The 16,904-nt window shown below is 48.8% G+C and overlaps 1 protein-coding gene across 4 annotated transcripts in view; it reads left to right on the top strand.

The window, feature by feature from the left end:
• The first annotated feature begins 739 nt into the window (after positions 1-739).
• Kirrel1 (kirre like nephrin family adhesion molecule 1) overlaps positions 740-16,904 on the top strand; it is a 1,148,154-nt gene continuing 1,131,989 nt past the window's right edge. For 3 of the 4 annotated variants that reach the window (XM_051199369.1, XM_051199366.1, XM_051199365.1), the window contains exon 1: positions 740-1,015. In XM_051199369.1, the coding sequence (XP_051055326.1) occupies positions 964-1,015 (52 nt within the window). In that variant the 5' untranslated portion in view covers positions 740-963. The remainder of the gene's footprint in view (positions 1,016-16,904) is intronic. The other variant, XM_051199368.1, reaches the window with a different exon arrangement.

Raw genomic sequence — 16,904 nt, 5'->3', positions numbered from 1 at the left:
CCTTCTATGACAAGCCTTCAGGGACGCAGAAGAGAAAGCCAGAGAGTTGGTTGGCTTTCCCTCCGGATGGATAGATGTCTGGGATGAACAAAGGAAGAGTTGACTGCGCCTCTTCGTGGCTGCTGAGGACTCCAAGGCTGAGGCGGGCCTCAACGTGGCTGGCTGAAGCCCTCAGAAGGGACTAAAGGCAGATTCAAGATTTTCCCAGTCTGAGGTTTGTGGGTTGGAAGAGCTTCTCCCCTTTCCAACATTCTCTAGTTAATCCAGAATTCTTAATTTAGGCATCTAGGGTTAGATTCTGGGGTGTAGGATCAGGACGAAAAAGATCTTAAAGCTTTTAGACTCTCCCCACACACCCCAAAACACGAGCATACCCCTCCCAACAGAGTCGCCCAATTGATTGGGGTTCGTCCTCAGCCCAGGCTGCCACCCTATGCCCGGCTCAGTTATGCCACTGGGGGCAAAAGTAGGTCTCGGCACCGGAGGGGCGCGGATGGACTGGGGCCCAGCGGTCTTTGCTTCAGAGCCTGCGACGCCGCGTTCTCCCCACCCCTCCCCACCCCTTGCCTCTGCCCTCAATTCCTTTCTCTTTGCTCTCCTCCCATCTCGGTTCCGCGAGCGGAGCGAGTGTGTGCGCGCGCGTTGGGGGACCAGGGGAGGGCAGTGGAGGGAGGCGCCGTCGGAGGGAGAGCAGACGTCAGGAAGAGGGAGGGAGCCGGGGAGGGAAGAGAGGGAGAGAGAAAGAGAGAGAGAGAGAGCGGCGCGGAGGTTGAGAGAGGCCCCGGGAGATAAAGCTGGAGGGCAGAAATTATTAGGGGGCGCGGGACGAGAGGAGGGGCCAGGGGAGCGAGCCCGCAGCGAGAGAAGCAAGCGAGTGTGCGCCGAGTGTGCAAGGGCGGGAGGGAGGAGAGAGAGCCGGCGGCCGGGATCGCGCCGACTCGGGCCCAGCGGCGGGCGGACAGCATGCTGAGCCTCCTCATCTGGATCCTCACTCTCTCCGACACTTTCTCGCAAGGTAAGCCCCAGCCGCGGGCCGGGGAGTCCTGGGAAGGGGCACGGAGTCACCCGGAGAACACCCGAGGAGTTCTTAATGAAACGGCCCAACTTGCTTCCTCCGGCTGCGCGGGAGAACAGAGAACTTAGGTCTCGAAAGCCGAGATCCGAGTAGAAATGGGACCCGAGTGCTCAAAGTCTTTCCTCCCAGTCCCTGGCAGTTCTCACTCCCTCCACCTCCTGGGCCCAGGGCCGGACTCCTGGGTCCTGGCCAAGAGAAAGGCTGGGAAGAGGTGGGATTTCAAATCTGGGGTGTGGAGTGCGTGGAAAGCAGGGACGCAGGCTCCAAAGATGAGGGTGAGGGATCCTGCTACCCCAGTCCAGCCTAGAGTCACCTTCATCTGAGGTCCGGCTGCAAACTGCTTGGGGTTGCCCCTCAAAGGAAGGCTGCATTCGCCCCCCCCCCCACGAGACTGTGAGTGAGAGGTAGAAATCCAGATACCAGGGCTGTTTGGATTCCTCAGGAAAACGGGAGTTGATCGGACCAGGCACTCACTACAGGTCAGGAAAGTGCAGATATCTAGGGTTCCTTTGGAACTGGCAGGGCAGAGGTTGGAAGTAAACAGGGGAAGAGAGATGCGGGTGTTCAGGTACACTGGTCTGGTACACTGTGAAGTAAGCAAGGATCTAAACCCCAGCCAGGCCTGGGGTCCATGGGAAAGGGTCTTGTCTCCTGAGACAGATTTCAAGGAAGATTTAATACTGTTGGGCTCCTCCCCTGAACTGGAACACAGAAATTCACACAGCAATAGCTTCAAACAGAGGCACTGAGACAGACTACTCACCTATGGAGACATCCCCACAAACATCCCCCACACAGAGACAGACATATACACAAAGACATTGATTGACACCTCTGAAGAAGGAAGATTCCTCTTCCAAGCCGACACACACTTACCTAGTCCTACACCAGGCATCAAACTTACACTGTATATGCATGTGTGCTATGTTGAAAGGACATAACATCCATCACACAGAATTGCTTCCACATACCCCAGCCATGGAGCAAACAAAGAAACTTGGGCAGACATTCTTATAGGCAGGCGCCTACAGAGATGTACAGTCTTCAAAATGGAGGAGGTGGTCTCTCATTGGGGTGAGTGAGTGATCTGGGAAGAGGGAAGCCGCCAATGGAAAGGGCCTCAGGCATTGGCTAGCTCCTTTCCTCTCCTGAATTGTGTGTGTGTGTGTGTGTGTGTGTGTGTGTGTGTGTGTGGTGTATAGGGGGTGTAGTGTTTTACTGGACCCCTCCTCTCTTTGCTAGCCCTCTCCTCCAGCTCTGAAAGCAAACCTGCCTTAGGTCTGGGGTCTTGATTCACCTTTCTTCACCAGAGCCCCAGGACCCTCTTAGAACATGGGAAGGCACACATCCACAGAATGAGAGCAGGAGTGGAGCTGGAGGAAAAAGAAGGCCTGGCCTCAGGGTTGGCCACTTGGCAGAAAGTTGGGAAGATAAGTTAAGTTCTGACACTGTTAGAAAGGGGGAGAGGGGAGAGCGTGGTGGGGGAGGGGCGGCAGTGTCAGTTCTGATGTGCTGGGAGAAGGCTTCTCTGCCTGCTCCTCTCTTGCAGCCCTCCAATGTCAGTGAAATAAAATGAGCTTTAAGAAACAGAAGCTGCAGTTAGGAAACAGGAGAGAGATGCAGCTTGAACCCGAACTGATGGAAGATCAGAAAAAAAAGATGCTTGCCATGTACCTCTCCATCTTTGTGGGTGGGTGTGGCTCAGGGAATGCAACTGAACCCCAGCCTTCTGGACTCTGTCAGGCGTGAAAGCAAGAACTGCAAAAGGGTGCAGCCAGATGTATTTTGGGGTCACGGGGAGGAAAGCAAAGGGAGAGAGGAGCCAGGAGGGAGAGGAAATCACTACTGAGTCTTCAGGGACACTCGGCCCGGGGCTGGGGACCTGGGGACACTGATAAGAGCACCCTGTGGTTAGCAGTGAGTTGAAGGCAGAGGAATGATGGTGAAAAGTGGTCAGAGGAGCAAGAAAACTGAGGACAGAGAAGAGCTAGGAGCGGAAAATTCAGCCTAGCTGAGAAACAAAATTCATCTTTTAAAGGATTTCAATGGACTTCATCTATTTTCATTTTTTACTAAATAATTTTCTGTATCTTATCTAAATGAAAACCATTATCTCCCCCCCTCCCCCGCTGCTGTGTCCATCATATCCCAGCTCCCCAGACTGATTAGGCTGAAAATTGAAATATTTATTCATTTTCTAAGAGATTTTTCTCCCTCCCTAGTCTCAGAGAGGAGAAATTGAAAGGGAAGGATTGTAGTTAATCAGAGCAATGTGGGATGACAGGGTGACTCCAGTGGGAGCTGCCTCCAGAGTCTGGTGGCTCTGACTGTAGGAGGAAAATCTGTTCCTCTGGCACCCCCCCCCAAAGCTGCTCCTGCCTGTTCCGCCTTTGCTCCAAGGAGACTAAGGGGTAAAACAAAGAGGCCCAAGGGCCTCCTATGTTTCTAGCATTTAGCTCCCTGTGCACAGTTATATCCTGGCAGAGAATGGTGAGCCTGGATTCTACAGCTCTGTTCTGCACACACATGCATGCCACACACTCCAAATGCCCTACTTCTGCCCAAAGCTGGGGTAGAGGTAGGGGAAGCTGGCAGAAATCAAGCTATTAGGGCCGCCCCTGACTTTGACTGGACTCTATCTTCAGCCTTATACTGAAACTCAGAGGGAGACGTGAAGCCAGTACTGGGTACCACAGGGATGCATCTTCAACACCCAGGCAGGGCAGGAGGGGGGTCTGGGGATGGCACCCAGTTCTTCCAGTCTTTGTTCTTTATTGCCACTGGGTGGCTGGCTGGCCTCAGTTTGCCTTTGCAGTGGGGTAGGATGATGAAGCCCCTTACCCATGCTTACAGAGAACTGCACTCTGAGGAAGCCTCCCTCCCTTAAGATCCCTTGAGGCCAGGGTTTCCCTTCTCTTAACTACAACATGGCCTGGTGCTGTGCATATAGTCAGTGCCCCTTAGTACCTGATTGACCAGTGAGCTGCAGTGCAGGAGGGAGGTCACATTAGATGATGATGACATCACAGTCTCAGCCCGGTATGCCTGGAATCCTAGTTTTCAAGAGGCTGAGGCAAGAGGACAGTGAGTTCAAGGCCAACTTGGACTACACATATCAAGTTTCAGGCCAGTCAAGGCTGAACTGTAAGTCCCCAATAAATAAATAAATAAATAACATGTATAAAAATAAATAAATAAATAAATAGAAGTCAGAGGCCTCCATTCAACTCTCCGGTGTTGGTAGTCTGAATAGGTTATGTGCTCATTAGGTGCTCTGGTTCAGTTGTATGCAAAATGGTGATGATATATATGTTAATCCATGGATTGTCACATATATTAATCTAGGGAACGTGCATGGAGTGGTGTCTGGCATAGAAGTACTCAGTGGCTGTGTTATGACTTTGTGTCTGAATGTAAGTGGACAGATGTTGAGTTGCCTGTCCCTTCTATTTTCCTAATTAAGGGTCTCTTTGTTTTCTGGTTCAAATCCCTCTGGTCTTGGTCCTTGGCTTCAGTTAACCAGTGATTCCCCCTCTCTTAGAGAGAACCTGGCTCAGGTAGACCTGAAAGACACAATTCGGCTTCCACCTGGTTGTGCTCTCAGAAAAGGTCAGCAGAAGGGGCATGAGGGGAGAGCAAAGTGGAAAAGTCAGCTTTTGGGTGAAGTGAGAAGTGGTTTTTCAGTGTGAGAACTAACACAGCTCATTTAGTGAGATCTCATGTTAATGACTTTACATGCATGTTAACTTAAGCCCTGCACAGTCCCCTGAGTTAGGCTGGGTAATTAATTCCTTTTTCCTGGATGGGAAACTGAGTTCAGATATGTAGGTAGGCCGTTGTAGGAACCAACTGATGATTCCAAAGCCTGCACTATTCTCCTCTGCCAGAGACCCCTCAGCTAGCAGGGCCTGGAACTGGGCTGGGGCACTATTTTGTTGTTGTTCTGTTCCATGGTAGAATAAGTGTGGAGAAGAGGATGGATTGTTCCATCAAGATAGTAAGTAGCCTTTAAACTTTAAAAAAAAACAGTCTTTTCTTTTGAGATTCTGCCCTATATTTTTGGGTTACTCTTTCTTTTTGATATGGCAATCTCTTGGTTATTTGTTAAAAAAGGCTTTACTTGCCAAATATGATTTATGCTCTTGTATTTGTTTCTTATATGAAACCTAGCCTTTCTAATCCATGGCTTTATACCTGAGGACCCTCCACCCCACCCAACTCTGTAGAGTCTGAAGAGTCATGCAAGGGCTGATACACTCAATGGAGTCTGGGGACAACTTGTGCTCTCTCTCCTTTAGCCTCCATTCTAGGCACAGGAGGGTTGTAGGCTCATCAGGGCTATAGACACAGTAGGGTTATAGGCACAGTAGGGTTGTAGGCACAGAAGGGTTGTAAACTCATTGGGGTTATAGACACAGTAGGGCTGTAGGCACAGTAGGAGGTGAAAATTTAGGTGTCTCATTGAGCTCACCTGGAGGTGCTCAGCTTTGCTTTTTAGTTGATTTTCTCAGGATCTGGCTGGCCTAAGGTACTGAAAGGGATCATGGGAGGTCGGTAACATACCAAGGTGTCAGCATTACCTTTCAGTGAGTTCCTGCTGTGTGCTTTTCAAAATTGATGTTCCTGCCATTTCATAGATAAGAAAACCAAAATTGAGAGGTTAAACAACTCACTGAGGGCCATCTCTGGAGTGTTAACACCCTGATCCAAGTCCTTTTATGTCACTACAAAGCTTATCTGTGTTGGCAACCTCTATTAGACAGCAGGAGGACCTAGGTCTGCTGTCTTGTTCCATACGACAGTCATCTGAGATAGGCAGTGTAATTATACGTAGTTCCTCAGCTAGGAATGCTAGGCTACCCATAGTTACCCCGAGTTTGATATCAGTGTACAGAGGTGGGGGTAAACTATTAATCCCTGCCAAAAGGGATTTGTGTTGCCCCGGTCTCTTTCCTCCTGTTTCAGGTGTGGTTTCTGGAGGGTAGGAGTGGGTGGGTGGGTGAGGTTGTATGATGGGAATTAAGCCCTGGGTTAGGCAAGTCCTATATCACTAAGCTACAGACCTAGTCCCCCCTCTCTTTCCTGCCTGTCTTCTAGCGCTAACCGTGTAATGCTTTCAGATTTTAGTAGCTGTCATATGTGCCATAACATTTGATAGATTGTCATGTGATATAGGCAGGATCATCGTTATTTTTCCATTTAGTAGAGGAGAAAATGGAGTTCCAGAGAAGTTAGATGGCTTGTGAAAGGGGTGAGAGCTGAGATGGAAGACTTGATGAGGAGGCACGTTTCTCTATCTCCCCAGTTTCTGGGAGATGTTTCCCTCTGAGAGCAGGGAAGCCACTCTGTGAGCCAGCGAGCGAGCCAGCGAGCGAGCCTGACCAAGCTTCATCCCCCTGCCTTCTATTTGCTTTCCAGCTCTTCCCAGGGCCCCAGGCCAGCCAATTTGGCAGTCTTTCAGAGGAGGTTTTGACCTGGAAAAGGCTGGGGCTTTCAGTGGGGAAGGAGAAAGAGGTTGCTGTGCTCTTGATCTTGAAGTGTGACACCGGGGAGTAGAGAGAATCCTAGGAGTCCTGATGCAGAATGGCTCTCAGAATGGAGAAGGAAGTCATGCACATTTGGGAAACGACTACTTTGTGTTTTGCATATAATAGTAATGTCAGGTGTTGTTCCCATTTTATAGATGGGCAACTAAGTTAAACAGATTGTCCAAAAGGACACAGCCAGCACCTGGTACAGTCAGGATGAGAAACAAGCAGTGACATTAGGGTGGTGGTGGGTGTGGATAGATCCCAGAAAGACACTCCTGAAGGCTACACACATTTGCCTCACCCAAACCTGTAGGTGCAGTCCCATGTTACACATGCACGGACTCCTCTTCCCCAGGTGCATCTGGACAGAGACTTCTGTCTGCCTAGAACCTTTCATTTATCACAGCACTGGTTGGTATGAAAAAAGAAAAAGAAAGAAAGAAAGGAAGGAAGGAAGCAAGGAAGGAAGGAAGGAAGCAAGCAAGCAAGGAAGGAAGGAAGGAAAAAACCGCAACCGTTCCCTTTCCATCGTTTTTCTTCCCCGCAGCGCCCTGAGTCTTGGAGGGCACTGTCCTTGTGTCGCTCTCTCTGCATCCCTCTGATAGATGTGCACACTGCCGGGCTGAGAAAGCCAGGGCCCTTGAGTTCCCTGACTCTGACTCTGCCCCCCTGTGTCTTTCATCGCCAGCTCTTAGACTGTCCGTTCTTGCTTCTCAGACAGTATGAACTTGATTGAGTTCTTATGGCACCCGGGATGAAAGCCTCTGCAGCTTCTAGGTGCCTCTGAAGATCATTTTTCTTTCTATTCGACTTTCCCTCTGTCTATCAGCTTCTGCCATGTGGAAGGCGCTCCCAGTGTCTCCTTCCTGCACATTTAATTTCTTCAGCAACTTTTATTAACCTCTCTTGTCTCTGGGGACTGCAGTGCTCATCCGTCTCTGCCCTTCTCAAACCCGTTCAACAAAATTGGGGTGGTATTGAAATAAATGGGCCTTGCAGCCAGCCACCCTCTTCAAGATGGAAGGTCTTAAATCTGGGCTAGAAATCTCTAGCAAACAGCGTTAGTTTTCCAGGAGATGATACTGCTGTTTCACTCTGGGTCTGAGCTCCGGGAAGGTGCCGTCAGGATCTCCCAGAAGGCCATGGGGCCTGGGGTTTGAGGCAGAGAGGGAGAGCAGAATTCTGAGTCTCATGTAGCACCCAGGGCCCAGCAGGGCTATTTCAGGAAGCTGTCCTACGTGTGTTATCTCTTTCCCCAGCTCCCTAACTTGGCTTAAGAATAATAAATTCTTCTTTAGGACAGGATTGCTTGTTCTCTCTGGCCTGCATTTCCTTCTGAGGCAATATGAGGAGTATGTCCTAACTGGAGGATGTGGAGAAAATGCAGAATTAGTTCCCTCCCTCACCACAAATGTACGGTTAGGCATAGCTTAATGGTCGGAACTGTACAGTCAGACATGGATGGATGGTGGAGATGCCTTCAGAGAGATGTGTGGTTGGGCAGCTTCCTCAGCTGTGCCACCGTCACACAATTCTACTGCTACATAATGGAACCGTGTGGTTCCTTGGGTGTAGGTGTTTCCTTTCTCTTTTTAAATGTATTTGTTGTATTTATTTACATAGGTGTTTGCCTGCATGTATGTCTGTGTGAGGGTGTCAGATCTTGGAGTTACAGACAGTTGTTAGCTGCCATGTGGGTGTGAGGAATTGAACCAGGGTCCTCTGGAAGAGCAGCCAGTTCTCTTAACCACTGAGCTATCTCTCCAGCCCCAGGTATAGGTATTTTCTCACTGACCCCAAACATCATTATGGGACTGGTTCGAAGCTTAATGGCAGGGCACATGCTAATGTGCAAGCCCCGACTGAGCTCAGCCATCTGCACCACAAATAGAATCCTATCATTCTATAGCACACGGGCAGATTGTGTTGCCAGATGAGTAAGATATTGTCTCTACTCTTAAGGGTCTTTATCTTTTATGTGAAATTGTTCATCCCCACAGGCCTCAGTTTCTTCTTCCACAAAATGGGGACGACTGATTTTTTTTTTAATCTAGTCCAATTATTTGGGAAATGGGTACAAATTTTGTGTGTGTGGGAAACATTATGTAGTTCCTTCTTTCCAAGAAACTAAAACCCAAAACTACACAGAGTCTCTCTGTGTGTATGTGTGTGTATATGTTGATATTAAGGGGTTACTATAGTATTGTGAAGGTCAAAGCTGGAGCATTCAGTACTGAGGACTTTGCTATGGGCTGCAGTGATCAGGGGAGGACTCCCTGGGAGAAGTGGTCTTAGCATTAGGGCAGAGAAAGAGCATCCCCACAAGTCCACCCAGTCAAGGTAAGGTGTGTTAGCCAGGCAGGTACACAAGTGCATTAAGACAGAGGTGGGGGGAGGGGAGGGTGTCCCTGAGGACATAGTCACTGAGTTATCTCAGCCTGAGACTGCTGCCAAAGCCTCCAAGGCTCAGAAGGCTCACAGACAGCCCTGCAAGCAGTGGGAAACCAGCTGATTCTAGGATTTTTTTCTTTTGACACGTCTCACTTTGTAGCTCAGGTAGGCTGCAAACACTTGAAGCTGCTGCCTCTGCCTCTTGGGTCTTGGGTCTTCTGACTTTTAAAAGAAGGGTTTGTAAAAATAAATAAATAAATAAAAGTTAGGGTCCCTATCTCATTCTCCATCAAATCTCCCTTTTTTCTAAACTCTTAACCAGGTAGGTAGGGCTGCTATGGAGACTTGTAAACCCTGTGGTAAAATAAAACACATAAATGAAATAAAAATCAATTTGGCGAGGCAGAAGTGAACAGGGACAAGTACACCATTACAGGAGTGTCCCTGAAGTCCCCAGTCTGTGACCTAAGTGTGGGGACTGGGAAGTGGAGTTGTTCTCTGAGAGTCCTTTGGTATATCATAAAACTGCTTGGAAGCAGAGTTCCACAGAGTTAGGGAGGAGGGGGGCCTTTTTACCCAGATACCTGGATCTGAATGAATCTGAACTTCATTGTTGGTCCACTCTGAGCCTGAGCAGTCTGAGAGAGACGCCAGGTTTAGACTTGCATGGTCTGTCTTAGACTGTCTCTGCTAGTCAGGAGTCTTACCTCTCTTCACATAGAATTTCTTAAGGCCTCAGCAAGGAGCGGAGCTCCAGGGTTTCAGTGGGAACCTCCCACAGAGGGGCCCTGGCAAGGAGGGGGAGGCCAGGAACCAAGCCTTAGCTGTTTTTGTTTTGTGGTGGTCCTAGACCCTGGTAAAGAGGTGAGAGTTACCCTTGTCCTTGAAGCACTTTCAGCCCGGTGTGGGAGATAGATATGTAAACATAGGCAGTCCTGCATGGCAGAGGCTGTAAGAGAAGTATGTGAAAAATGTTGGAGACTGATTTTCCTGGTGGTTGCCTGAAGCTGGCAGTGTGCGGGAGGAAACGGCTGTAATGCGTGCTATGCCTGTGGCCATGCTGCTTGCCCGAGTGCGGGAGCTGACCTGGCTCTGGATAGTCCTTGATTGTACCCCTGCTCCAGAAGAAAGGAGCCAGGAATCCCCAGGTCTCAGTCTTCATTCTGCCTAAGGATCTTGATTTGCAAGAACAAAGGCAGTTTACCTAAAACACCCTTTTCCTCGAGTCTCCCAACCTCTTGTGTCCACTTCCCTCTCCCCAAACCCCTACTCCTGCCCAGTAGAGCTGATTTCTAAATTAACTTTCTCCTCCTAATTAGCTTAGCCGAGTTTTTATTATTATTCCCTCTCCCCGAATTCTCCATGCACAGCCTGGGGCCCTATGTGCTCCATTACCCAACATTGCCCCACCACGAAGCACTTTTAACTGTTTCTTCCCATTCCGTTCATTTAACTGGGAGTTTATTATAGGGAAGGAAGAGAAGGGCCAGAGGGACTGAAAACAGAAGGAGCAGGAGAAGGCATTTTCTGAGCAACAGAAACCCTCGGCTAGCCATGCTGACTGATGGGAGCGCTTAGAAAACTTGAGGTTTTCTCCATCTTCATTTTTAAACAACTGAGAACTTCTGCCTAGACAGTGGGACTCCTTTGCTATAATCTCCAGCCCCAGGAGTTTACCCACTGCTCTGTGGATTAGTTCCATCTCTACTCCCAACTCCTGGAGGGAATCTGCCAGCTTGACTTCATTGTGGAATGGGGTCTCCAGAGTTCCCAGAAATCCCTCTCTGCCACCATGCTCACTGTGGCTGTGCTGACAGGAATGAGCAGCACTCTATTGGCATTACCTGCTTTGTTGATGGTGTTGGGCCAGTGCAACCGTCTCCGAGTGCACATCTGGGGACATCTGGGCAGTGGACGAAATGAGAATGCCCTCTCATTTTAATTGCTGGCATGAGCCAGAGATAAGTGGAAGGGGAAATCTGACTTCGTAAAATAATAAATAAGTATAATGCATGACCAAGGTGAGCTGATGGCTTTTGGAGTCTCTGTGCCACTGTTGTGCTCCATTATGCAGAACATGGAGAAGTTGGTAACATCTGCAACTGAGGGTTTGCACACACATTCAGTTTCACTCTAGGGTCATGATGTAACACAGCTTATTCTCTAGAAACAAGGAAGCCTGAGTCTCCTAGGACCCCTTAACCAGGGGACTGTAGGAATATAAGCCTTTTGCCAGAGGTGCCACCGTGTGCCCCTTAGAGCCTTGGCTTCCTATCTATGAAGTGCAGATGGTTGCCCCTGCTTCCCAGGGTGATTGTGGGAACTGAATGAAATGGTGTATGAAGCACAAGTGTCTGGTGCTTACTAAACCATATTAATAATGCACAGTGCTTGATTTTTCAAGGTTCACAATGCAAGGCAAATCCAAGAAGGGAAACAATAAAACAAGGGAGAAACAATGAAGGATCAAATGCAGTTTGTATTAGTGGTGCAAAGGGACACCATCAGTGATGTGGTAACTCCTACATTTTGTACTCTGAGGTTTCAGTGAAGGCACCCTCCTTTAGAATTTAGTCCCTGTTCTGTGTCTGAAGACTGAGTGGCCTTTTACCCTTTGTGAGCCATGGTTTCTTCATTTTCAAAATGGAGAGCTATTATCCATCTACTTCTGTGTAATATACATCCTGGAAGAGTCATTGCAGGACAGTAAGCTTGACTATTACTTCAAACCCCATCTTTCCAGAAGCCTCAGATCATTGCGTTAGGACAACAACCCTCAAGCTTTGAAGGAATGGGAAAACGCAGAGTCTGTTGGCATGAGACTCACTGATGATGCTGATGCTGCATGTCTGAGGAACCATGTTGAGGTGTGAGAGGATGCTTTCCTCTGTCTTCTAACATGCCAAGAGCAGAGTTTGCTTTTAAAACAGTTTGCATGGGTTAAACAGTTTGCACGGGTCATTCGTTTAATAGCATTGATATGTTTGTTTTAGGAAGGGTAGGCGCTTTCTTATCGCCAGACTGACCCATTTTGTCTCCTGCCTGCCACCTGCCCAATTCCAGCCCCACCTCCATGTCAACTCAACCCCTGCTCCCTACTGCAGAGTTGCAAGCCTCAGCCTCTGCGTTGCTGGAAGCTCTTCCACGCCTGAGCAGTCATTTCCACATCAATTTTTTTTAAGTTCTTATGATTCATCATGGGAGGTTTGGGAGAAACATTTTGACAGAGCTTCTAGCCAAAACCTGGCCCTTCCTGGCTTTGGCTTGAACACTGGGTCATGAGGGAGGCTATGGCTTTCCTGGACATGGCTGCAGGGGAGCAGCTTCTCACTCTTGCATGACACAAGAGAAGCTCAACCCACAGACCACACTCACTTGTCTCCCGCCTTCAGCCATTGGCTCTGTGGAGGAGTCCTGTCTGTCAGTAGGCAGGGCCACTGCTTCTCTCCTTCCTCTTCTACCCCAGGAGACTGGTGTTCATGCAGCCCTCTGCAAGTACAAGGGTAACAGAGTATCTTGTGGCAGCCTGGGGAGTGTGCAGGATACAAGGAGGGGTGCAGTCGATAGGATTTGGATTTGACTTCCTGGGACAGAGAAAGAATTTGAGGTCAAGAATGCAACACAGTGAGAACACCATCTTCAGACCCAAGATGCCTCTCTCAAGGAGGGACTAATTCAAGTGAATTTGGAAATCAGCATTTGGTCCCTTTTGGAAGAGAACGGATTTATTAGCACTCTTCGCCCCTTTCCTCCCATATCTGACAACCTGAGCCTTTCCTGCTCCGAATGGAAACTAATTAGCTGTTGTAACCGATACATCTACAGTACTCTCTATCTGGATAAATATTTTTCAAACTTCCTTTTATTGAGAAGCAAGGCCTGAGAGGTCAGAGGTTAGCCTCTCCCAGGCTCTATGGGGGCCAAGGAGTTCTCTTTAAGGGTCGGTCAGACAGAGGCTGTCACTGTGCAGTGTTCTTGGCGAGGGCTGGAAGGATGAGGCTCATAGCTCTGGCACCTTCCCACCAACTGTAGGGATAGCTTGAAAGCCTCTTCGTCTCCCTCTGTGAGTGGCCAGGCTGAGAAAGGAACTGTTCCTGCTGCTGAAGCCTGGTTATTAGGAAAAGAACCTGGCAGGTGGGGACAGCAGGGTGGGCCCTTTGTTTCAGAACCCGTTTTAGTTCCCGCCCTTGAAATCAGAAGTGTCCGGAGCCCAGCTTTGCCTGCGTGCGCCTCATATGACACTGATGGGGGTAGAGGAAGTGTCTGTCGCTCGTGAGCAGCATAGAAGATTGAAACAGGTAGTGGAGCTTGGACATGGCCAGTCAGGAAAATGGCCCTGGGAGGAGTGGAGGGATAGGGAATGATAGACCCCGCTGGGAAGGAGGTAGAGGACTGGACCTGTGGGAAAGGTAAAGGAGACTGACTACCTTGTCAGGGAGCTTGGTGGGAGAAGCCATGAGGCCCGGGGAGGGGGAGAGCTGCCCGATTAGGGGTGTGTAGTAAGAACCTGGGAGACATGATGAATGTGGTGTGGTCATGTCAGCTGTGGCCCCTGCAGCAGTCACATCTGCAGCCTGTGTGATGTACTTCCCACACAGCTGTGTGGGGGGAAGCAACACCCACTCCTTTCTAATGGAATGGGATATTAGGCCTTCAAAAGGAAGGGCTGGGCCGTGGGTGGGAAGAGGAGTGCACTAAGCCATGGGGCAACCTGGCATTCCCTTTCTCAGGGGTAGGAAGGCAACCACGGGCGAGAGTCCCACAAACACTAACTGTAGCCAGCTTGGGACAGAGGATGTCTTCCAGCAACACCGCTAGCCTGGTCTCTGGCTCTCCCTGTCCCTGGATGGGTGTTCTCAGCTCTCTTAATCCTGCTGTCCTCTGTCTGTCACTAGGCAAGAATGCATGGCTCTCCCGAAGCGTTTGGTGCTTAATAATTTGTGGATTACAGCTAACTCTCGATAAAGATTCCCCTAATTGCTTGGCTCACCTCAGGTTCTACCATCAAAGCGAAGTGGCGAGGCCCCCCCCCTCACCCTCCTTTTCTTTTTATTATCTCTTAATTAATCACTCTGGCTTTCACACTTAGCAGATAATTACAGTCTCCTGGGCACGAAGCTCATTTTCATAACCTCCTGCTCCAAGCCTGCAGCAGCAGCATGGAGGGGGTGGGGAGGAAGAGGGAGAGAGGGGAGAGCAGATAGACACATGCTGGAGGAAGGGGGGGGGGGTGGCAGCAAGCCAGACAGGTGAAGAAATGGTCAGGGAAGGAGCAGCAAGAGGGACTTGTGGGTCGAGGAGGGGACACAGGATCAGGGCCCTGCTGGTGGGCAGGCGGTTGGTGATGTCTAGGGAAACCTCCTCTAGTGACAGTCTTTCTCTACTGAGTTATCATTGTAGGTCTTCATTTGCCCTGGGGCACAGCAGCTGAAATGTGCATTGCCGCCAAGCTTACTGGTAACTATAGAGGAATCTGAGTGTAGTCTGTTCTCTCTGAAAAGTGGGGACAGCGGAGATGGTTGCGACGTGGCTGTGACTGGGAACCCAGAGGTGAGAATTCTCCCCTTTTGGAAGAGCAGGGCATACCCTAGGTTTGAAGCTGTGGGAATGAACGGCCGGTGGCCAGGCTTTCTCTCATCACCTCCACTTGGGGGCTGTGTCTTATGGCTCCCAGTATGTCAACTACCCCCATTTTAGAGATGAGAAGAATCTTCCTGGGCTCTGCTGCGTTCAGGAAGAGTGAGTAATTGGCCCAAGCTGCATGGTCTGATAGCAGAGTTAGAGCAAGAGGAAGGTGGGCTCTGTGCCTATGGAGGCCTCTGGACCAAAGGCCACCGCTTGACCATCAGGTTTCCCTTGCACTTCTAACTCCTAGATAAACAAGCCGTACGCGTTAAGATGGCAGACCTGAGCAGCACAAGGGAGAGAAGTTTGCCCAGTGAACCCAATGTGGAATCGGCCTGGGGCTCAAGCCTCCGACCTGTGTTCCCTATCCGGCCCTCATTTTGTTCCTCGACAAGTCTCATGCTTACTGCTGCCCTACTCACCAGAGCAGAGCATTTCAACCAACCTGGGTCTCCATCAATAGATGAATAGATAGTGTCCCCCAAAGAAAATAAAACGCTACTCAGCTGTAAAGAAAAGTGAAGTTAAAAACTTTGCAGGAGAATGTTGGGGCTTAGGATGTATAATGGCTAAGTGAGGCCACACAGTTGCAAGAGGAAATAAACCACATATTCTCTCTTACATGCAGAATCTAGCATATATATATATATATATATATATATACATACATACATACATACATACATACATATATACATACATTAGCCAAATATTCATGTGGGTATAGTATAACTGAAGAAAAGAGACAAGAAAGGCTAAACATAAGGTGATCAGAAAGGCATCAATGCAGGTAATGGGTATAAATTAAGAAAGAGACTATAAAGTTAATTCTTTTTCTTGTTCGAATTCTGTTGTGTATTTGTGGGGGTTGGTGGTTGGATAAGTCCGCAAAAATATAGTAGATCCTGAAAGTGTAAAATTGAATGTGAAGCTTGACAGCGTCTGCTTCAAATGCCGATTCTGTGTAAGTCCATTAAGTCGTGTGGACTTGGGGTCTGGTATATTTTGGTGTGTGGTGTTTTTATTTTTTTTTTTGCGAGTCTTCTTTAAAACAGAACAAAAATCTCAGAATTGAGTCTCTGTGGCCTGGGCTTCAGCGGGTCTTGAAGAAGGAGGTCCTACCACAGGTATTCTTTTCCATGATCGTGGTGGGCTGCTCTTGGTCCGCAGGTTGAAAAGCATGGGTTTCTACCACTTTGCCACACTAACCAGCATCAAGATCTCTTCAAATCTCAGTTTCCTTTTCCCTAAATGAGAATCTTGAAAAGTTTGAGACTGTTTTGTTTAACATTTAGAATAGAGTCTCGGTCTTGGCAAGGCACTGTTAGCCAATGACAGCTGCCTTTTCTCCCATTCCATTTCTTATAAAGCTGGTAAGAGAGGGCCTTCTCCATTTCCTGGTTGGAGGGTGGGATTAAGAGCCTCTCTCAGCAACACTTCCGGGTGTGCCAGTATGCAGAGCTTTGACAGCTTAGACACTCTGCAGTTTTTCTTTTCTCCACAAACCAAGCTGTTTGGCTGAGGCTACCTCCCACTCAGAGTATAAGGGCATCAGCTTCAAGTGTGGGGGGCCGTATAGCAAAACGTTTATCTTACTGAGTGGAAGAAGGTTTGCAGCTTCTGGCTTCCTGGGCACTATAATAAGAAAGGCTACATTTGGAGGCACTGTGGAAATAGCACAGAATTCTGCTACAGATGGGGATGTTAGGCCCACTGTGTGACTTGAGCTTTCTTAGCATGAAATGAGAAGGTCATTCATTCTCTAAGACACTTTACAGTTTTCTGACTGCCATTCAGGGGAAGTTCCTCATAGATGCTGTGGATCTTCTGTTTCTTTTCGTGAGCCACTCACTGTCAGAAAGGCTCGTCTCAGAGAGCCAGCTAGGGACCCAGGAGCAGCAGATATGTTAATACATTTTTAGATCTGATATGGGCTTGGGGTAAGATGTTCCAGGAACTCCCCAATATGTGTGCAGGTGCACACACACATATAAACACACAGAGACATACACACATGCATTCATGCCTACACACCATACACCCCACAAATACTCCTACACTCCCTAATGCACATCCTCACTCCACACACATTCATACAGATACCCACACTCATACATCGCCCACCACAAATACACATACATGTAAATACTTAGCACTGCACCGCACCACACACACACAGATGACCTGACCTGCGTGGGATGTGGGGAACCCACTAAGGGTGTGGGTGCTTATGTGCTCGTTGATAAAATGTTCTCCCTGAAAAAGCATGCTCTGGCTTTTCT

The sequence above is a fragment of the Phodopus roborovskii genome, unplaced genomic scaffold (genome assembly GCF_943737965.1).
Source record: "Phodopus roborovskii unplaced genomic scaffold, PHOROB, whole genome shotgun sequence".
NCBI classification, from domain to species: domain Eukaryota; kingdom Metazoa; phylum Chordata; class Mammalia; order Rodentia; family Cricetidae; genus Phodopus; species Phodopus roborovskii.
The sequence above is the reverse complement of the archived record's forward strand: the minus strand, read 5'-3'. Positions and strand labels throughout refer to the sequence as shown.